Source organism: Mustela putorius, unplaced genomic scaffold, assembly GCF_011764305.1.
Source record: "Mustela putorius furo isolate JIRA1106 unplaced genomic scaffold, ASM1176430v1.1 tig00003898_pilon_pilon_pilon, whole genome shotgun sequence".
Lineage (NCBI taxonomy): Eukaryota > Metazoa > Chordata > Mammalia > Carnivora > Mustelidae > Mustela > Mustela putorius.
Genome location: NW_025422047.1, coordinates 14935000 through 14956458, shown reverse-complemented (window position 1 = coordinate 14956458; position 21459 = coordinate 14935000). Strand labels below are relative to the sequence as shown.

General features: G+C 35.8%; 1 protein-coding gene across 5 annotated transcripts in view; it reads left to right on the top strand.

The window, feature by feature from the left end:
• The window catches only part of CEP152 (centrosomal protein 152), a 96694-nt gene extending 76209 nt beyond the window's left edge, over positions 1 to 20485 (top strand). For 4 of the 5 annotated variants that reach the window (XM_013055514.2, XM_004751343.3, XM_004751342.3 and 1 more), the window contains exons 21-27: positions 1709 to 1850; positions 5711 to 5878; positions 9106 to 9202; positions 10546 to 10649; positions 13023 to 13179; positions 13429 to 13532; positions 19153 to 20485. In XM_013055514.2, coding sequence (XP_012910968.1) covers positions 1709 to 1850; positions 5711 to 5878; positions 9106 to 9202; positions 10546 to 10649; positions 13023 to 13179; positions 13429 to 13532; positions 19153 to 20180 — 1800 coding nt within the window. In that variant the 3' untranslated portion in view covers positions 20181 to 20485. The remainder of the gene's footprint in view (positions 1 to 1708; positions 1851 to 5710; positions 5879 to 9105; positions 9203 to 10545; positions 10650 to 13022; positions 13180 to 13428; positions 13533 to 19152) is intronic. The other variant, XM_013055515.2, reaches the window with a different exon arrangement.
• The last annotated feature ends 974 nt before the right edge of the window (positions 20486 to 21459 follow it).

Genomic DNA, 21459 nt, shown 5'->3' with positions numbered 1-21459 from the left:
ATCTCTGCTACAAAGATCAGGAAAATATAACACCTTTTTTCTATCAATATACACTCAATTCTGGGGTCTCTGTATAGGGTTTCTGATTGTGCTAGCAGTGTTAAGATCATCTGGATGACTTAATGTTGCTAACATGCCTATGGAGACAGAATCACATAATTTGGTTAAGAACTTAGACTTTTGTGGCTTTTGTTGGGTGGGATCAGATTCTTTTCCTGAAAAAAGTGTGACTTTGAAATGCCTCCTCTGGCATTTGTCATAGAAGAATACTGGATTGTCTGCTGTTCAAGATCTATCCCAGCTCAGGACCTTGAGGTAAAGCAATGATTGTAACCAGTGATTGTAAGTTTGCAATATAAGTGCTATTAATATGAAGAAATTATGAATCATAGTTTATTAAATTTGTCATTTTTAGAACTGTTTGTGAAAATTAAACCAGGAAAAAATAATCAGTACATATAAAAAAACAAGTCCTTGTTTGAAATAACTTAGATGATCAAAAGTTTTTTAAAATGGACAGGATGCAATCAGATAAAAAATGAAGTTTCCAAGAAAATTAATGCCTTATTGGAATACATTAATACAATTGGCCATGATGGGGGAAAAAATGCAAAAAGCAAAAATATCAATTGGAACAGAATTTTCAAACAAATTTAAGGATGCTTGTTCTGTCTTTCCTTACCACCAATGACAAGTTAAAACTAAGACAAGAAAGTTGCTGCTTCTGCTATTTTTGTCACCTTGGCTTTTCTCCAATTTTGAGTAAAATCTGGAAACATTGGCTACCTTAGCGTTCAACTTTTATTTCTCCTTTTGGCCTCAGCCTCATATCCCCTTGATTGCCTGGAGTTTGCATTTTCTATGTAACTGCTGACCTCTGCTTCTGATGCACATTGTAAGTAGGTTTTCCAACAGCCAGTTAAATGGGTTTCTTATAATCAAAACTGAGGCTTCTAGAATCAAGCTGATATGTCGGTTTTAAGTAATTAAACAAGGTGCCTTTTTCAAGATCACCTGTTCTGTTCCTTTGGGATTTAGTAGTCATCTAGAATCTAAAAACACTGCCTTAAAAGAATGTTTCACCATTAATGGTTTTAGTAGCTGTATTGCTATAAAAGGGACTAGAACACCGAAAGTGTTCAGTAAATGTTAGTGAAGAAATAGTTTTGTGCAAAATGTTTAGGTTAGCTTCAGTTTCTCTAACTTTGGAATTCAACAGAACTTCCTTGTAAGTTGACAGTATATATTAAAGTATTTAGAAATGTAACCTACTATATAAATGAAACTTTAAATTTGTGGGAGACAAAAGTTTGATATAGTTTCTGAGTTTGACCTCTGCTGCAGTGAAAATATCCTAGATTTCTTTTTTTTAAAATATTTTAGATTTCTAAGAACAATTGTGATTTGACCACATAAACCATTAAAATATCTTAAATTCATATATATGTGTGCAAACTATATCTCCTATCTGTCTCATAGTTGGCCCACCAGACTTCTGTCAGATAATGTTCTAATTTGAAAATTATGGTCATGGTAGACTAAGTCATAGTAATGACAGTATTCCTGAAACACCCTAACAAAAATACTGGTGATGGTTTAAGCAAGATTTTTTTCAGGCAGTGTTTTTATGTTTTTAATATGATCATTTTAAATAGAGAATTGTGTAAAGATTTTTACATGCATTAACTGTGAAGATACTCTTTTTCAGAGAAATATGGCCAAGATCTCTAAGGATCCTGCCACAGAGGTCACTGGCAGAGGAGACCCCGGAGTCTTGGCAGTCCTTCCTGGACCTACTTTTGGATGCTGTGCTCAGGCCTTGGCCTTGCAAAAAACAGAAGCAGAAGCTGGTAATGGGGATTTTATTCCTACTGGTCTTTGTTACATTCATACTCACAGTTGCAGAGGGTTGCTTTGAGGATAAAAGGAAGTCAAAGATGCATGCAGCTTTTATGAGTGGACAAGTGGTAGGTAATATTACTCCTATCTAATCTGTGTCTTCTCCCTGGATTTCATTTTGCATTTAGGAGACGGGGATGCTTTAGACCCTCTTAATTCTATTTTTTCATGGTCTTCCTGCCCTTCATAAGTAGTTCTTATTATAAGGAGAAGAATGAGAATTTAAATAGAACAGTCATGTTTTTATTCCCTGGCTTTATTGGGAAATCACAGGTTTCATATAAAAGAATTGCCAAATAACTGGGACCTTTTTGTTCATGTTATTGAAGTTATTTCAACCATTTTTTAATGGAATCTTTCTGAAGAGGTGTTTCCTGATTTGTGAGTTTCTTGAGAGCAAGAGCAGTGTTTTATCTTTTCCTCTCCAATACATGGCAGAGTGAATGTGTCCTTGAATATTTGGTAAATTAATAGCTTAACGTTTCCATAATGACTTAGAGTTGTCATTATGAAAAAGAATTACTGTATTGTCCTGAAGCTCCTTGACATATTCAGACCTCACTGAGGAGTATTGATTGGGCTTATGTTGCCTAATTGCTGAGAATTCTCATCTAGGAACTGACATAGCCTTTATTAGCTCTAATCCTTTTCAAAATACAGATCTCTCACAGATTGCTTCTGCCCTCCACAAACAAACATGTACCTACTCTTTCTGTTTGTTACCTGCTGTCTCTATTGCAACCTGGAAAAGAACTGCGAATTGCCAGAACAACTCATATGTACTAGGCTAATAACCTTAGTTGCCACCATTTCTAATTTAGTAATTAATATTATCAGAATTTTAGAGAACCTCTGCCTTTCCTAAGAAGTAGGTTAAGAGTTATTTTCCTGATCATCCATAAGCCCTATTTCCTAACTTCTAGATTCTGAGTAGTTGAGAATATCTTATTGTTCATTAGGTATATGGGAATACTACCTTAATTTGTATTTTGTTTCTTACTTTTCAGTGTCATTGTATATCTGTTGTTTTTATTTGGAATAAACAGAGAATTTTTTTTTTTTTAATTTATGAAATGGGTAGCAATAAGTTACATATTATTTGGCTTTGGAAAGCCCTATCAATATGAAACGCATTTGTTTTTACTTAAGACAAAACAACAAAAAAGATTTTTCTTCCTTTAGTCTTTTTTCCCTAAAACCAAACACATTAACCAATTCATTAGAAAAGACTAAATAATCCAAAATATATATTAATTGCTATAGTCCTTTATAATATTACTTCCAGAGAGCACCATTGTTAACCATTTGATTATAGTCTCCTAATATCTTATCATTTTTAAAGTAAGTTAAATATTATGAAACACTTGATACATGCAAAGAAAATATGTAATGGACATGTAAGTTTGGAAACCTAGCAACCAGGAGCCCATTCTTTGACTTAAGAACTAGAGCGTCACCAGTACTGTTGAAGACCCCTCTGTGTTTGACCACAGTTCCATCCCTGTAATTTCCTTACAATCCAGGGTAACAAATATTCTGATTTTTAAAAATTATTCTCTTGCTTTTCTTTGTATTTTGACCAAATACAGGTATCCTGCAAAAGCTATCGTTTTGTCTTCTAACATTTTAATAATATTCATTGTAGTCTTTGTCGCTTTTTCCCACTTACTAGCAAGCTTCTGATACTTGTCTATGTTAATGCATGTAGTTCTAGTTGCTGTGTACTAGTCCATTCCATGAATATACTATAATTTAGTCTCTTGTCAGTGGGCGTTTGCCTAGTTTCTAGTTTTACAACAGTATCTTAAATAAAAAAATATAAATGCTGTGTATGATACCAGTGTGATGCTTCATTAATTCTTTGATGCTCATGGACATAAATGGCACCATTCAAAGGAAATTAAAGTCAGGAAAGAGCTAAGAATAATTTTGCTGAACCAATGATTTTACATTAAGTTTTTGGGTATGGGCTTTTGATCTATGCCAGTTTGTGTTCCTACTTTATTATATCAATTATGTTAATAGTAATAATCTATTTTTGTATCATTTTTGCATATAATTTAAATTTTGCAAATTCTGTATATTACTAATAGCAGTAGCTGTTACATATTGTATGCTATTCTCTGCCAGGTACTGTGCCACACAACTTTTATACATTTTGTACCTTTTGATAGTTTTAAGTATTTTTTTCATTTGGAGACAATTTCAAACTTACAGAAAAGTTACAAAGGTAAAAATAGTTACAAGTAGCACTCATCTATCCTTTACCTAGATACATTTGTTAATAACGTTGTATACAATTTTATATTTTTCTGTGCTTATGTGTATGTGAACATTTCATTTCCTTTCCTGAACCATTTGAGGATATTATATTCATTGTGCCCTTTTACCCCTAAATACTTCAGTGTGTATTTTTAAAAAATAGGAATTTTTTTCTTTTATACCTTAGTATAGTAAATTAAGCATTTGATAAATATTGTATCGACCTGTTTGGATTCTAATTTTGTCAACTGATGCAATAATGTCTTTCATTATTTTTCCCCCTGCAGTACAGGAATCTGTCCAGGGTCACGTACTACCTTTAGATGTCGTCTTTCTTTAGTCTCCTTTAGTCTAGAATATTTCCACAGTCTCTTTTTTACTTTTATGACATTGACGTTTTTGAAAGACTTATTCTCCACTGCTCCACCCCTACCTCCGGCTTTTGGAAGAACTTTGCTCATTTTGAGTTTGTCTGATGTTTCTTCACAATTAGATTCAAGCTGTGTTTCCTTGCCTGGAACGCTGCATGGGTGATGTCTTATCACATGTGGAGGTGCACTGTGTCCATTTGTCTTATTGGTGACGTTCATTTGAACACCTGATCATAGCGTGGTCCATTTGCTTAAATGGGTACCTCCCACCTTACAACTAATAAGTAATCTGTGGGGAGACACTTCTAAGACCATGAAAATGTCCTTCTTATTAAATATTTCCCTTCTATTTAGCAATCATTGATGATGCTTGTCTGATTCAGTCTTCACTGTGGTGGTTGCAGTATTACAATTTTTCTGGCTCTAGACTTTCCTCCACTTTTACCAGTTGGCACTTGGAATGTTGCTATAATCGTGAATCCTCCTGTTAGTTTGTGTGCTTATTTATTGGTCTGTCTTTTTGTTTATTTATCAATCTGTACATCAGTCCATCTACCTACTTACCTATCAACTTCACCTACTTACCTATCTATCTATCCATCTATCCCATTATGGGTAAGATTATTGATACGGCTCATGGATTTTTTTTTTTAATATTATATTATTCAGTAGTATACTTAGTGTTCAGATTGCCCCATATTCAGCTACTGGAGCCCTTTCAAACTGGCTCCTTTTTCCTTGTGACATTCCTGTATTTTTCAGGAATCTCTGGCATTCATCTTGTATATATCCCTGTCCCGATACTGGAGCTAGGCGTTTCTTAAAGATTCGTGGTTCCTTTTGGTGAGGAATGGTATTCAATACCAAGAGCTGAACATTATGTTTCATAGCAATTTTTAAAATAGATGGTATTATTTAATTTTACATGTTAAAAAACGAGGTCTCACATTATATAGTATGCTCTGAGCCACACTGCCAATAAATAGTATAAAGAAGATCTAAACCCAGGTCTGTCTCTCTTAAGCATCACGTTCTTTTCAGTTGCACTGTTGCCTTTTTTTAGTCAGGTCCCCTGGTTTCCTTCCTTCTTTCGTTCCTTAGTTCCTTTATTCCTTCTCTTCTTTTTTAGTTCTTAGTCTAAACTGATATAAAAGTTTGCTGTCATTTAATTTTTGCAGATAAGAAAAAGATCCTTGAGATTAAAGATTCATGCTGTGGACACTGCTTCCAAGAACTTGAAAAGGCAAAGCAGGAATGTCAAGATCTGAAAAGAAAACTGGAGAAATGCTGTAGGCATCTTCAGCATTTAGAAAGGAAGCACAAAGCTGTAGTGGAAAAAATTGGAGGTTAGCATTTAAAGTAGCACTACTACTGGTATAAATCTCTTTGATCCTTGAAATGTTCAAATGTGACATTTTAGTTAATGTAGGCCCCGATTCTCTTTGAGGATTAATGTAAACTAATTTGGACCTTGTTTTTACTGACCAAATTATTATTCCTGAACTACAAAGAGGAAAACTGGAGCTCTAATTAAAAGGTCACATTCCTTTCTTCCTTTTTGGACTGAATAGATATTGAGTCCCCAGTATGTGTCAGGCAGTGTTCTAGGCCCTAGGAACACAGCAGTGAAGACATCTGATGGAATTCCAGTTCTGCTGTAGATGAACAAGACTCTTGTTTCCTTCCTTCAAGAAGCTTATCATCAAGTGAGGAGACCGAAAAACTGTCTAATAAATAATTGCAGGGCCGAGTGCTCCTGGCGGTATGCTTGTGTAAACTTGGCAGAAAGGATATGAGTGAACTCTTCCTGCTATTTGAGTTAAGGAGGGCTTGACTAGACCTGGGAAGATGAAGGCGTTTGCCAATGAGCACAGCATTTTAGGCAGAGGGGAAAGATGTGCACAAAGACCTATGGGCCTGGTCTGACATCCTTCTAGTCCATTCTTCACAGTGCTGTCAGGGAGATTGCCTGGAAGGGATAGCTTCCAGTATCTCCTCTTGCCCTTCTGCACCAGGGAGGCTACTGGGCTGCTTTACTCTAGTCACTTCTCTCCTGTGCTCTCCTGTGCTCTCCTGTGTGCATTTGAAGTCGTACTCAGATTGCTGAGTGGGGCAGGAATTGTACTGCTGGACCTTGCATACAGTGTTGTCACACTATCCTACATCTTATCCTTTCATTATCATTTGGCCTAACTCTTCCTCATCCTTTAAGGTTCAGCTGAGAAAGATGCCTTATCTGCAGAGCCCTTCTTGATTTTCCCATCTGGGTTATTTGGGCTACTTCTGTATGGCCCCATAGCACTCTAGGCTCCTACTCTCTTACCATTCTGAATTTAATTTTTTTTGGTTACTTCCTGATACCCTTTCCAACCTATGCATTCCCTGAGAAAAAGGAATATGTTGTATCTTGTTCATCATTATAGTCATGATGCCCATTACATGCCAGGTGATAATAGAAAATAAATGTTTGAATGAATGAGGACTGAATGCAAGGGTCGCAAATAATTGTGTGATCCAGAAAAAAACAGACAGATAGGTTCACTTTTTTTCTACAGTTTAACTTGATTGCTTGCCTGGACACCAGTCACCTCCTTCCCTTTTCTGCTTCTAATCTTGTCCCTCCAAGCCATTCCCCATCAGGCAGCTCCAGTGACCTTTTAAAAAAAGTAAATCGAATCATGACACTCTCTTGTTTAAAGTCCTGTGGCTTAGCTGGCCCTCAGTAGCAAATACACACACTCTATTTAACATCATCGAAGAAGCCTTTCATGATTTGGCATCTGCCAGGCCCTTCACCTTGTCTTGCCCCACACCATTTATTCTCTCATTGGGCCAGATCATGGATTTCCGTCTCTTTTCTCTTGTGTGTTTTCATCTCCACTTACCAAAACATGTCTTCCCATCCTGATCGCTTTGCCTGGCTAACTCCCACTCCTCCCTCCCCAGTGCATGGCTTCCTCAGGAAGGCTTTCCTAACCACCCCAGACTTGGCTAGCTTCTTGTCTTAGACATTATCTGCAGCTTCAATGATTTTTCTAACATTATATCATGCCTGTAATTAATTTTTGTCTGTATTGTCCTTTGGAGTGTGGCCTTGATGATGACGACAAGAATCAGATCCTGGCCTGGCACTTAGTGTACTCGGGAAATAATGTTGGCTTAGAGGAGCCACCTGCTTCACTCCCCTCTACCACTTACCAAGTCTGTTAGAGACAGATAATCCTTATTTTAAGACAAGACAGGATTTTAAGAACTTTGAGATAAAAATTTTAACAACTGTAATTCCCATGGTGTTGGCTTAGCTCTTTGGTAGAGGCCAGAAGAGTAAATGAGCTTATTTGTAGCTCTTGAAGAATTTGATGGAAATCAAGAATACGTGTTTTACATAATAAAATGACAAAGGCAGCTGGATAAGAGTATTATTTGTAAATAGTATGTAGCACCATACATTGTGATCATAGTTGTTCTGCACAGTGCTTTTTGAGGCTGTCTTATGTAATCCATAGACTTAGAAATAATCCAAGAAGTTGGGACTTAGCTCAAAACAGTGGGCTGATAAAACGGGTCAGGGTCAGAATTAAGTCGTCTGATAGTTTGATTTCAGTGTTTGTCTTAATGTACATCCCTTAGTTGATAATATTTTTGCTATTATGGTTGCTCTTTACTTAAATTCCATTTTCTTCTGGTAGCATTTATTGAAAAGTGGTAGAGTAAGAGTGAGTGATTTAAAAATATACAAGTTATATCAGTCACTAGGAGGAGTAGAATGGTTCATTACCGAACTTACAGAGTGTGTTGAGAGAGTGGCATGGTAGGAAACATGATGTGTCCTGTTCATATTTATTAAACACTGGTATTGCTAAACTTTGTGTAAGGTGCTGTGCACTTAGGATTTTATTTCTATTATCTTAAAGGTAAGTAATACTATTTCCATGTAACATATGAGAAAACTCAGGTTCAGAAAGCATAAGTAGCATAAGTGATTTGCCTCAGTTGATTTAACTGGTAAAGAAGCAGAGCTAAGATTTAAACCCATGTCTCTCTCACTCTGAAATTCATGCTTTATCCTCCATTCCATATGAACTCCATTGGTCTCCTCATCCTCTTTTTAGAAGTTTAAAGAATTGAAAATCTTACATTAATTGTGAAAGTGGTATCTACTTAATATTACTTTCCTTTTTATTTTTTATAGTGGTGCTTGTTCAATAATTGTAAATATGAGCATATATATGAGCATCGATCTAGGAGCAAGATGAAAGTAGAAGACCCAGTATGTTTCAACAGAGCTTCAGTCTAGCTGGGAAACAAAATAGATGCCTATCAAACAGTTGGAGACCTATTCCAGGGCAGTATGTAACCCAGAGCAGGATGTGGATATAACACAGTTTTTAAGTGCTAAGAAACTGGAACAGGGACTGGTCAGATGAGGACTTATCAGGAAATGAATGACACAGGGTGCAACTGCCAGTTCCACAATCTCCTCTATAAACAATTGACTGGGAATTTCAGGAAGAGGAAGACTGAGGGGAAAAAAGGTTGACTGACCAATATACCGTTAATTTTCTTTTTTTAGAAGAGAATAGTAAAGTTGTTGAAGAATTACTAGAAGAAAACAATGACATGAAGAGTAAATTGGATGAACTTAAAACACTTCACAAAATACCACCAAGGTAGACTTTTACTGTTTTATTTTTATTTATTTATTTATTTTATTATTATTTTTTAAAGATTTTATTTATTTGTCAGAGAGACAGAGGCAGGCAGAGGGAGAAGCAGGCTCACTGCCGAGCAAGGAGCCCAATACAGGACTTGATCCCAGGACCCTGGGATCAGGAGCTGAAGGCAGATGCTTAACCAACTGAGCCACCCAGGTGCCCCTTATTTTTATTTTTGAATTTATTTTTGTTTATTTTTTTTGAGAGAGAGAGAACATTTGTTGAGCGGGGGGAGGAGGAGGGAGAGAGAATTTTAAGCAGGCTCCACATCCAGCACAGAGCCCCACTCAGGGCCTGATGTCACAACCCCGAGATCATGACCTAAGCCAAAATCAAGAGTTTAGCTATGGGATCAAGCCCCGCATTGGGCTCTCTGCTCAGCAGGGAGCCTGCTTCCCTCTCTCTCTCTGCCTGCCTCTCTGCCTACTTGTGATCTCTGTCAAATAAATAAATAAAAATTTTTTTAAAAGGGGGTGCTTTTTGGTAGCTGCATATATTTTCAGTGGGTTAAAGAGTTTAGTTAGTTAACCCACTGAGCCAGCCAGGTGCCCAACTTTTACTATTTTTTTTTTTTAAGATTTTATTTATTTATTTGACAGAGAGAGATTACAAGTAGGCAGAGAGGCAGGCAGAGAGAGACAGAGGAGGAAGCAGGCTCCCCGCTGAGCAGAGAGCCCGATGCGGGACTCGATCCCAGGACCCTGGGATCATGACCTGAGCCGAAGGCAGCGGCTTAACCCACTGAGCCACCCAGGCGCCCCATCAACTTTTACTATTTTAAAGAAATTTTATTTCTAAGTTTTTTTTTTAACTTTGTAATACCATTTATATCAATAATACTCATACCAAGAGTATAAAACTTGTTATTGTTACATGGCAAGAAGTATAAAAAAAAAACCTTCCAAAACCTTATTTCTAGTAGGTACCCTCTGTTAACCTCTTATTTATCATTTAAGCCCCTTTATACTCATATGTGCATGTTTTTAAAACTGAGACTGTCATGTAAGCTATTTTGTAAGCTTTTATTAATATGATGGTATAAGATAAACATTTCCATATCATTAAATATTCTCCTATAATGTGCTTTTTAGTAGCTGCATATATTTTCATTATGTGGATTTATCATTTATTTAAGTAACCCTAACATTTGTTTCTATTTTTCTTCTATTTTAAATGACATAATAAAGATCCTGGTATATAATTTTTTAGCACATCTCAGTGAGATATTATTGGAATATATAGATAGCTAGGTAATTTTACTTAACAATTTCTGTTTGCAATGTTTTGTTCATTTTTAGGTCATTGTCAGAAGGGGCCATTGAAAATGCTTGCCTGCTGTGCAATGGAAGGGCCTTGGAAGAACTTCGTGGACAGTACATTAAAGCTGTAAAAAAAATTAAGCGTAAGTCCTTGAGGAGAGTCCCAGGATTTTAAGGTGGTTTGAGCCTTTTATATTACTAGCACTAGTAATTTGAAGTAATTTTCCAAACTATCTTGTTCTGAGATCTTATCTACTTTTAAGAAATTAGTGGCACCTTTTCTAAATTATGCAGCAATGCATCATTTTGCCTAGTATCTTTTGGAAGTGATATGAGGGTAGAGTTTTTGTTTTTTAAGATTTTGTTTATTTGACAGAGATCACAAGCAGGCAGAGAGAGAGGGGGAAGCAGGCTCTCTGCTAAGGAGAGACCCCGATGCGGGGCTCGATCCCAGGACCCTGGGATCATGACCTGAGCAGAAAGCAGAGGCTTTACCCACTGAGCCACCCAGGCGCCCCAAGTTTTTTTTTTTTTTTTTTTTTGTTAATTTTCTTGTTTCTTTTTTGTGTACTAATGTTAAACTAAAAATTTCAGAATCTTAAAACTTAAATAATTAAAACAAAATGTGATACGAGTTTTAAATTAGCAAGTATTACTTTCTACCATAAGCTTTTCTTTTCTTTTAATATTTTACTTATTTGTCAGAGAAAGAGAGCACAACCAGTGGGAGAGCGGCAGGTAGCGGGAGAAGCAGACTACCTGCTGAGCAAGGAGCCCAATCTGGGATTCTATTCCAGGATCCTGTGATCAGGACCTGAGCTGAAGGCAGAAACTTAACTTACTGAGCCAACCAGGAGTCCCTCTACTATAAGCTATTAAAGACCATAGGAAATAGATCTAGCTAGGCATTATTCTGTTCTTTCCCATTATTTTGATAATGGGTTAAGACATACATGTAAATTTATCAGGTCCTTTGCATTAAAAGGCGATATAGCATACCATGCAGAGGATTTCTCTGGTTTATGTGTTCTCATAGGATATCTCCTGTTTTTTAATTACAATATTGCTTAGATTATATGTATGTCCCAGAACAATAACCAGTGTTGATACAGGAGAAATGTACGTTTACCTCTTAAAATCGCTTTTATTTTTAACAAAATGAGTGGGAAAGGTCATAAGTTCCAAATGTGTTAGATTATCATAGTCTTGTGTAGATGTTTTGAAAAACCCACTCACTATCAATAAAGACACTGTACTTCTCAGTTGTTGCTGGTGCCAATAGAGTACATATTACTACAAAATAAAGCAACTTTTTGTTAAGAATCATATTAGTTGGGTTGTGAAATTTTAAGCATTTTTTTATACTCATGTTAATTTGTATGTATGTGTATTGTTTAACATTTTAGACATAGGTTGGAGGTTTTGTGTTGCTATGTATTCCAATTTAATTTGTCCCACTGCAAATAATGAGAAGTAGTCTTTCAGTTAGTATTTTTTGCATAGAGTACCTAATTTTCAGAAAGAGCTTACTGATATTGAGGGAGATTCCCATATGAATTGAATCATTAATATAACAGAATGGTGGTATTCTAGAGGCAGGATATAGCCCTAGATTTAGTAAAAAAACATGTTGACCTTAAGTAATGGTAGTCTCAAATCGTGTTGAATCAAAGATAGAAAGAAAATTTGAAAGCAGTGAACTATTTTTATTTTATTTAATGTTACTGATTTATTTATTTGAAGATTTTATTTATTTGTCAGAGAAAGAGAGAGCACACAAGCAGGGGGAACAGCAGCCAGAGGGAGAAGCAGGCTCCCTGCTGAGAAAAGAGCCTGATGCAGGACTTGAACCTGCAATCCTGGAATCATGACCTGAGCCAAAGGCAGACGCCTAACCTACTGAGCCACTCAGGTGTCCCCGTGAACTATTTTTAAATGTTTATTTCAGAAGGCCACATAGGTCTCAACCTTCTCCCTGGCGTTTTGTACATATCCCTCATGGATTGTAATACTATATTACTTGGGTACTCATAAGTGCTGCTGAAGGAATTGAATAAATAATGAAGCATGGATTTTCAGAGCTTAAGTAAATCAGAATATGAGTATCTTCAGTCCATATTGCCTCCTATCTTTCTGTGTCTCATTCTTTCTTCCTTTCTTCCTCACCCTTTATGTGTATTTTTTCCCTTTTCTCTTAATCAGACAATACATAATTGAAATGTGAAAGTTTCTGTATTCTCTGTTTTCCTAGGGAATATGCTGTTTCCTTAACATGTGGCTACCATCATTCTATAAGGACTTTTAGATTATTTCTCCTTTGAGTCTCCTAAAACAGTGATCTGAAACATTCCGCTTTAATGATGGTGGAAAAGTACAATGTTTAAACTACGCCTCTAGTCACTTCCTCTCCCAGAAAATTGATCTGAAGTCTGCCTCCCCTGTTTTTGAAAAACTGGTAGTAAACATGCATTTTGTGGGGATTCCTGTCTCCCCACCAACTCTCACCTTCCCACTAGGTGATATGCTTCGTTATATTCAGGAGAGTAAGGAAAGAGCTGCAGAAATGGTAAAAGCAGAGGTATTGCGAGAACGTCAAGAAACCGCCCGAAAGATGCGTAAATACTACTTGACTTGCCTCCAACAGATTTTGCAGGATAATGGAAAACAGGAAGGGTAAGTTCAATCTAAACAAACAGTGTGTCCTGAGACTACCAGGACAGCATGTTGTCATTTTCTAAACATTTTCCTTAACCACAAAATTAACTATTTCTACATGATCGGCCATTAGGGGTTAAGAGAGGCTTATGTCTGTACTACCCTAAATATTGGCAGAACTAATAGGAAAACAGAAATCCTGGGGCTAAGGAAACTCATTTTTTCCTTTAAACTATTATTAATTTAATATTCTGGAATTCCCCACAGGGCTGAGAAAAAGATTATGAATGCTGCTAGCAAACTTGCTACAATGGCAAAATTGCTGGAAACGCCAATTTCTCATAAATCCCAGAACAAAACAACACAGTCAGGTATGTCAAAATGAGTCACTTAAAGGGCTTTTTTCTCTCTTCTCTCTTAAATACTTAACATTTTTAGCATGGAAAAGAACAAGGAATGTAAGAAGAGAGAGTTAATTTATAAAGTTGTGTCTGTGCTTTACTTAAACTAAAAACTTAAAAAAAGTATAGTTTTCAGTTTTGAGTAGGTAGACTGAGCATACCCATCAGCTTCCTATAGTTGTTTTCCTTCCTGGAAATGACAGAAAATATTTTAGAAAAGTTAGTAGAAGGGAGGGAATGATAAAGAACAGAGCAGAAATAAATGAAATAGAGATTTTTAAAAAATAGTAGGAAAGGTCAACAAAACCAAGAGCCGTTTTTTTAAAAAAGGTAAACGAAATTGATAAACCTTTACCCAGACTCTTCAAGAAAAAAAAAGATAGGACTCAAATAAACAAAATTAGAAATGTGAGAGAAGTAACAACTGACACCACAAAAATACAGAGGATTGTAAAAGACTACCACAAAACTCTATACCAACAAGTTGGACAACCTAGAAGAAAGGGATACATTTCTCAAAATATACAATCTTCTTAGACCGAATCATGAAAAAAATAGAAAATCCGAACAGACAAGTTACTAGAATGAAATTGAATCCATAATTACAAAGTTTCCAACAAACACAAGTCTAGAGCCAGATGTATTCACAGGTAAATGCTACCAAATTTATGGAGAAGAGTTAATGCCTATCATCCTCAAACTATTCCAAAAAATATAAGAGGAAGGAATTCTTTTCCAAATTCATTTCTACGAGGCCAGCATTACGCTGATACCAACGTAGAAAAAGAAACTATTAAAAAAAAGAAAACTACTGGCCAAATCTCTGACGAGTATAGATGCAAAAATCCTTGACAAAATAATTAGCAGACTAAATTCAATGGTACATGCAAAGAATCATTCACGATGATCAAGTGGGATTTATTCCAGGCATGCAAGGATGGTTCATTACTCACAAATCAATCTACATGATACACCACAATAACAAAGTTAAGCGAACAAACCATATGATCATCACAATAGATGCAGAAAAAGCTTTTGATAAAATTCACCATCAGTTTACGATAAAAACTCTCAACAAAGTGGGTTTAGAGGGATTATAACTCAACATAATATAGTCTGTATATGACAAACCCACAGCTGACATCATACTCAATGGGGAAAAACTGAAAGCTTTTCCTCTAAGATAAGGAACAAGACAAAGATGTCCATTCCACCACTTTTATTCAACATAGCACCAGAAGTCCTGGCCACAGGAGTCAGATAAGAAAAATCCAAATTATTAGGGAAGAAGCAAAACTGTCATTTTTTGCAGATGCTATGATACTATACATAAAAGACCCTAAAGACAACACTTAAAAATGACTAGAATTAATAAATGAATTCAGTAATGTTGTAGGAAATAAAATTAATGTAGAAAACTGTTGTGTTTATATACACTAATAACAAAGTATCAGAAAGAGAAATAAAAATTCCATTTATAATTACATCAGATAGAATGAAATACCTAGGAATAAACTTGATGATAGAGGTGAAAGACCTATCCTCTGAAAACTTTAAGACATCAATGAAAGAAATTGAAAATGATGTAAATAAATGAGAAGATTAATATTGTTAAAATGCCCGTACTACCCAAAGCAAACTACATATTCAGTGCAATTCCAATAAAAGTGTTGATAGTATTTTCTGCAAAAATAGAACAAATAACCCTAAAATTTGTATGGAAACACTAAGACCCTGAATAGCCGAAGCAATCTTGAGAAAGAACAAAACTAGAGGTATCACAGTTCTAGATTTCAAGCTATATGACAAAGTTTTAGTAATCAAACTGTGGTACTGGAACAAAAGTAGATACATAGATCAATGGAAAATGACAGAGAGTTCAATAAGCTCATTATTACATGGTCAATTAATTATATGGTCAATTAATATACCACAAAGGAGGCAAGAATATACAATGGTGAAAAGATAGTCTCTTTAATGACAGTCATTGTGTAGCTGTGACTGTACAGCTACATGCAAAAGCATGAAACTGAATCACTTTTTTAAACCATAGACAAAAATAAACTCAAAATGTATTAAAGATCTAAATATTTATAAGACCTCAAACCATAAAAAATTAAACAGTAATCTCTTATACATTGGCCTTAGCAGCTTTTTTCTGAATATGTCTTCTCAGCCAAAGGAAACAAAAGCAAAAATAAACTATTGGGAATGCAGCAAAATAAAAGTTTCTGCACAGCAAAGGAAACAACAAAAAAAGGCAACCTCCTGAACAGTAGATCATATTTGCAAATGATATATTTCATAAGGGGGTTAATATCATATGACTTCAACTCAGCACCCACAGAGCAAATAGTCCAAAAATCAAAAATTAAAAAATGGGCAGAAGACATGAACACATTTTTCTACAAAGAAGTCATAGATGGCCAACAGACATGTGAAAAGATGCTCTCATCAGTCATCATCAGAGAAATGCAAATCAAAAGTCCAATGGGATATCATCTCACACCTGTCAGAATGGTTAAAATAAGAAACACAAGAAACAAATGTTGGTGAAGAAAATGTGAAGAAAAAGGGACCCTCACTACTGGTGGGAATGCAAACTGGTACAGCTACTGTGGAAGGCAGTATAAAGGTTCCTCAAAAAGTTAAAAATAGAACTATCTTACAGTCTAGTAGTTGCATTACTGGGTATTTACCCCCCAAATAAAAAATTTTAAAAAAACACTAATTTGAAAAAAATATATGCACCTATGTTTATTGCAACATTATTTACAATAGCCAAGACATGAAAGCACCTTAACTGTCCACCACTAGATGAATGGACTAAGAAGACTTCATACACACACACACAAGTATTACACAGCCATAATAAAAGAAAGAAATCTTACCATTTATGACAACATGGATGGATATAGAGAGTATTGTGCTAAGTGAAATAAGTCAGACAGACAAATACCATACGACTTCACTTATATGTGTAATCTGAAAAAACAACATGTTGAAGAAAAACAGTCTCATAAATACAGAGAACAAATCGATAGTTCCCAGAGTAAGGAAGATCCCAGAGTAAGGAAGAGGAAGATTAAAAGGTACAAATTTCCAGTTATAAAATAGGCAAGTCACAGGGTTGAAGAATACAGCATGAGAAATATAGTCAATAGTATTTTAATAACTTTGGTGGTAGATGGTAATTACACATTATGGTAAGCAGTGTATATGTCTAGAACTGTTGAATCACTATGATGTATGCTTGAAACTAATACAATATTGTATGGCAAGCGTACTTCAATTTTTAAAAATCTATAAATAATTTTTAAAAGTTACAACTGAAAGGCCAGAAGCTGTGAGAAATCCCTGAAAGAAAGACTATATAAGACCGAAGATGGAAACAGTTCAAAACTGCCAGAAGATAACTCCTACACATAGGAGCAGTATCAAAACTGTTCCACAAATGAAAGCAGTATAATTGCAGGAGAAGTAGTAAGCCTAGGGGATACCAGTGAAATAATTATAATTAGCTGGTGTTCTAGAGCAACAGTAACCAGGTAGGGTCACCCTCTTTATTAATCATTCTCCTTTCCCTTCCTCTACTCCCAATACTGGGCTGGAGTATGAGCAAGAGGAACCGAGAGTCTCAGAACACGGCAAGGCTCTAGAGGGCTAGTCACACCAAGGGAGAGCTTAGATCATACACGCCCAAAGTAGTAGCTATTGAGTTTTTCTACCCTTCAGCTTGTTCCTTTCACTACACTCTCAACTTCTTTAAATAAGGTGATGCCATACTCAGAACATCTATGAGATAAGCATTCAACCAAGATTCAGCAAATATCTATTATAGAAAGCCAGCACCATTATAAAAGACACCAAACTCAAAACATTCAACCAAGAATTAGCAAATAATATAGAAAGCCAGCAGCACCATGATAAAAGACACCAAACTCAAAATAAGACAAGGCAAAAAAACAACACAACTTATACCTGTGGATACAAGTAATAGAACAAACAAAAGGACCTGAGAATATTAGCAAAGTGTAGTATTCTCAAAAGGATGTAAGAACATATTGTAGAGGAAACTAACAAATATGCCTAAGAGGTTTACTATGTTCAAGGAAAGGGTATAGGCATTTTTAGAAAAATACAAGTTTAAGTATGTGTATTGAGATTGAAGGCTATGCTTCCCTTCCTCTCTCTCTCTCTGCCTGCCTCTCTGCCTACTTGTGATCTCTGTCAAATAAACAAAATCGTAAAAAAATAAAAATTGAAGGCTAGCCAATAGAGAAATAGAATATATAACTCTCAAACTAGTAGGGGAAATTTTTGTAAGGAAAACTTTTCAATCTAACAGAATCACAAAAGAGGAAAACTACAACTAGAAAGCATGGGTCAATAGAAAATTATTGTAGGGTCAAAATCAGCAATCACACTGAACATAAATAGGTTAAACTCACTTATTAAAAGACCATAATTTCCATTTTTTAAAAATCCAGACATATGTTATTTCTATGAAAACAATTGAGAATAAATATACTAAGCAATGCAGTATTGATATTAGATATATTATAAAGTTAAATACAATATTAAGCCAATTATACTTGAAAGGAATTAAAGTAGCTAGTAGTAAAGACTCCTAAGTACCTATAAATGGGCTCTTTCTATTCATAATAAAATAGCTTTGACTACATAAAGCAAAAGCTGATGGAAATGTTTTAAAAATAAGTTTCCAGTCACACTGGGGGATTTTGAACATATCTGTGGGGAAATGGGATTTTTGAACTTCTAGAAATCTTGAAGCAGAGATTGTTCAGGAATCCACAAGCCTGATATTCTGATATTGGTAGACATTCTTTCAAAAAGCACAAAGATTGGGCACCTGGCTGGCTCAGTTGTTAAGCATTTGCCTTGGGCTCAGGTCATTGATTCCAGGATCCTGGGATGGAGCCCCGCATCAGGCTTCTTGCTCAGCAGGAAGCCTGCTTCTCCCTTTCCCACTCCCCCTGCTTGTGTTCCCTCTCTCACTGTGTCTCTATCAAATAAATAAAATCTTAAAAAAAAAAAAAGGCACAAAGATTATTTGTGTAAATTTGGGAATGGTGAAGTCTGATTTCTCTGACTCTCTGCTATGTTGCTGCTTTGCTTCTGAACAGATTTCGTGTCTTAGGTAGCTTAAATCAGAAACTCCATTCTAGCTTTTACTGTGTGTGTGTGTGTGTGTGTGTGTGTGTGTGCGCGCGCGCACACACACACGTTGTAGACATTGGGTGTTGGGATTCTTTAGCAAATTTTCTTCAGAGCAGAATTGGAAATGTTGCAGTTGGCTCTTGAAATGCAATATATATCTGTGGCAGAAAATAACAGATCAGATATATAAAAATGTCAGATTTCAATAACAAAATCGCTTCACTTTATTTAATGTATATATGTAAAATAATATTTTTAAATGTCCAGCATTAATGTATTTTCTTTGAGAATGATTAAAATATAAGCTTTCTTTGGAAATGTGTGAAACCGTAATTTTTTCCCGTCCTCTTTCAGTGTTTCTTTTCTCCTGATTTTGTTTTCCCCTGATTTTGTGTTCCCTTGTATTTAGTACTACCTCTGACTTCAGAGATGCTGACTGGAGTTGAAAAATCAAAAAGAAATGATATGAATCAGAATACACCATGTCGCACTGAAAGCAAATCAAACAGTATACAAACTATCCCCAGAAGTATATGTGACCAAGTCCCTAAGAGAGGGGCTGCTTGTAACTTAAGAAGACGGTTAGAGGACGCGGAGCATGGGGACACAAAGCACGTGGGTTCCAAAGGGTCACACTCGGGCTTCCAATTTGGCGATAACGATTATAAACACCCAGACATGTTGCCCAAAAATGTTTCCCCTGAGTTTGTTCCTTGCGAAGGTGAAAAAGGCTTTGGTTTGCACAAGAAGAAAGACCTCAGTGATACTGGCTCTGAATCACTAGGGCATTCTGCTGTATACCCCTTTCTTGGATCCTTTGGAAATAAACCCTCACCTAGGTATACCCCTAGTCTTTCTGAATCTGGATCCACACATATAACCTTTCGAGGTCCTAACGAAAGGCTTGGTTTGAAGGTGTATAAGTGCAATCCAGTAATGGAGAGTGAAAATGTTGCATCTGAGAAAAGTCAAAGTTTGGGTGTTCGGGAAACTCCAGTGAAGGATGGAGGGGACCTGGATGACTCCATAGGCTGGCAGTCCAACAGTGCCACTTTACCCTGTGACGAAGTGTCATTTCTACACAGTAGACCACAAGAAACTCTGGATATACCAACTGAAGCTATTAATTTCAAACAGTTTTCAGCAACCAGTTGTCTTTCAGTTACAGAGAAAAATAAAATGATTTGTCAACCAATGAAATGTCAGAGTGGCCACACTTCAGACCTGTCAGAAGACACCCTTTGTTCCCAGCCAGAGATAAGTACGACTCTTAGACACCCACTTCATCATAAGGCTGATATATTAAAGTCAGATTTCAAAAAACTGAGCAGTACAGTACCATCATCTGTGTGTCGCCAGCCCTCAGGAAAATTAATTGCTCCTCTATCTAGCCAGCAAGATAGCGGCTTTGATAGCCCATTTGTCAATCTAGACTAATTGTTGTACAGTATTTAAGAAAAATCATTAATATATTGACAAGAAAACTGGAAGGGAAGACTTCATACTGAAAAAATTGTGGACTCTATTTTGAGACGTTTTAATAACATCTATCATATGAGTAAAGTGTTCTCATAAAATTATTTGAGATATTAATGTTGCCTTAATCTTCCAAAGGCCTGATGGTGTATGTGTATTCTTCAGTGTGGTGCTTTATATTTGGTTCCTAAACCATCTATTTTTATACTTCTGAATTAGCTTTCTGTGCAGTGTTAAATTATTTAAATAAACTTGCATATTGCCCATTGTATTGTCATGAGTTCTTTTGCAGTTCATAATACAGAAATGTTATACTGATATGTTGGAAATTCATCCAGAATAAAATATAAATCTTGATGGTTTGTATGTATGATTAACCAAATTCATTATTTGACATTAGTCACGTTTAATGAGGATGTAGATTTACTTGAGGTAATTTTCCTGGAAGTATCTACTCAAATTCTGTTCCTTACTCTCAACTAATGGAAAAGAAGTATTTCAAGGATTGCCATAAAATACATAGTTGTGTCCTCATTTCATTATTTAAAATATTAGTCTGAAATTTTATTAGTTAACATTTGCCTTATTTCAAATCTCATGTGATAGCTAGAGGCTTTGTCTTTCAGGGTTTCATGCAGTCTTTCATCTGAAACACTACTTTTTATAAAATTGAAATAAAACATAGCAAAAGATTTTAAACTATTAGATTTTTATGCTCATGCATAGTACAGAATTGGTTAACTTATTAATGCTATGGGTCGAAACTTAAAATTCTAAACCATACACAAATGTATGTCCACCTAAATAATGTTTCTAGATGAATTTTTTTTTTTCTGATTCCTAGAGATGGATATGAAAGTTTTTGGTGAGTGCAAGTGCTTTTTGAAAACATTTCTTATGGCTTTCCCTGGTTTCTCTTACCCTCAACTGTGTTATGAACTGTATTTGTGGATTGATTGAATTATTTTTTTTACCAGACTAAGTTGGCTGGTGGTTGGATGAGTAGCAGGGTACATCGTCGTCCTGCTGATAACCATCTTTAAAAGCAAGAACCTAGAAGTGAACAGCACTGTCACCTTAACTGGTGACCTGAGGTGCTAAGCCTAAAATTTAGTCCTGGATTTCAGAGTATGAGTTGACATGAGCTAAAGAAAGGAACACACCATCTCCTCAAAGTCTCACTTCTATTCTTGGTGACACAACGTTCCTTTTCCAACAGTTAGGGTGTCATTTCTCATTC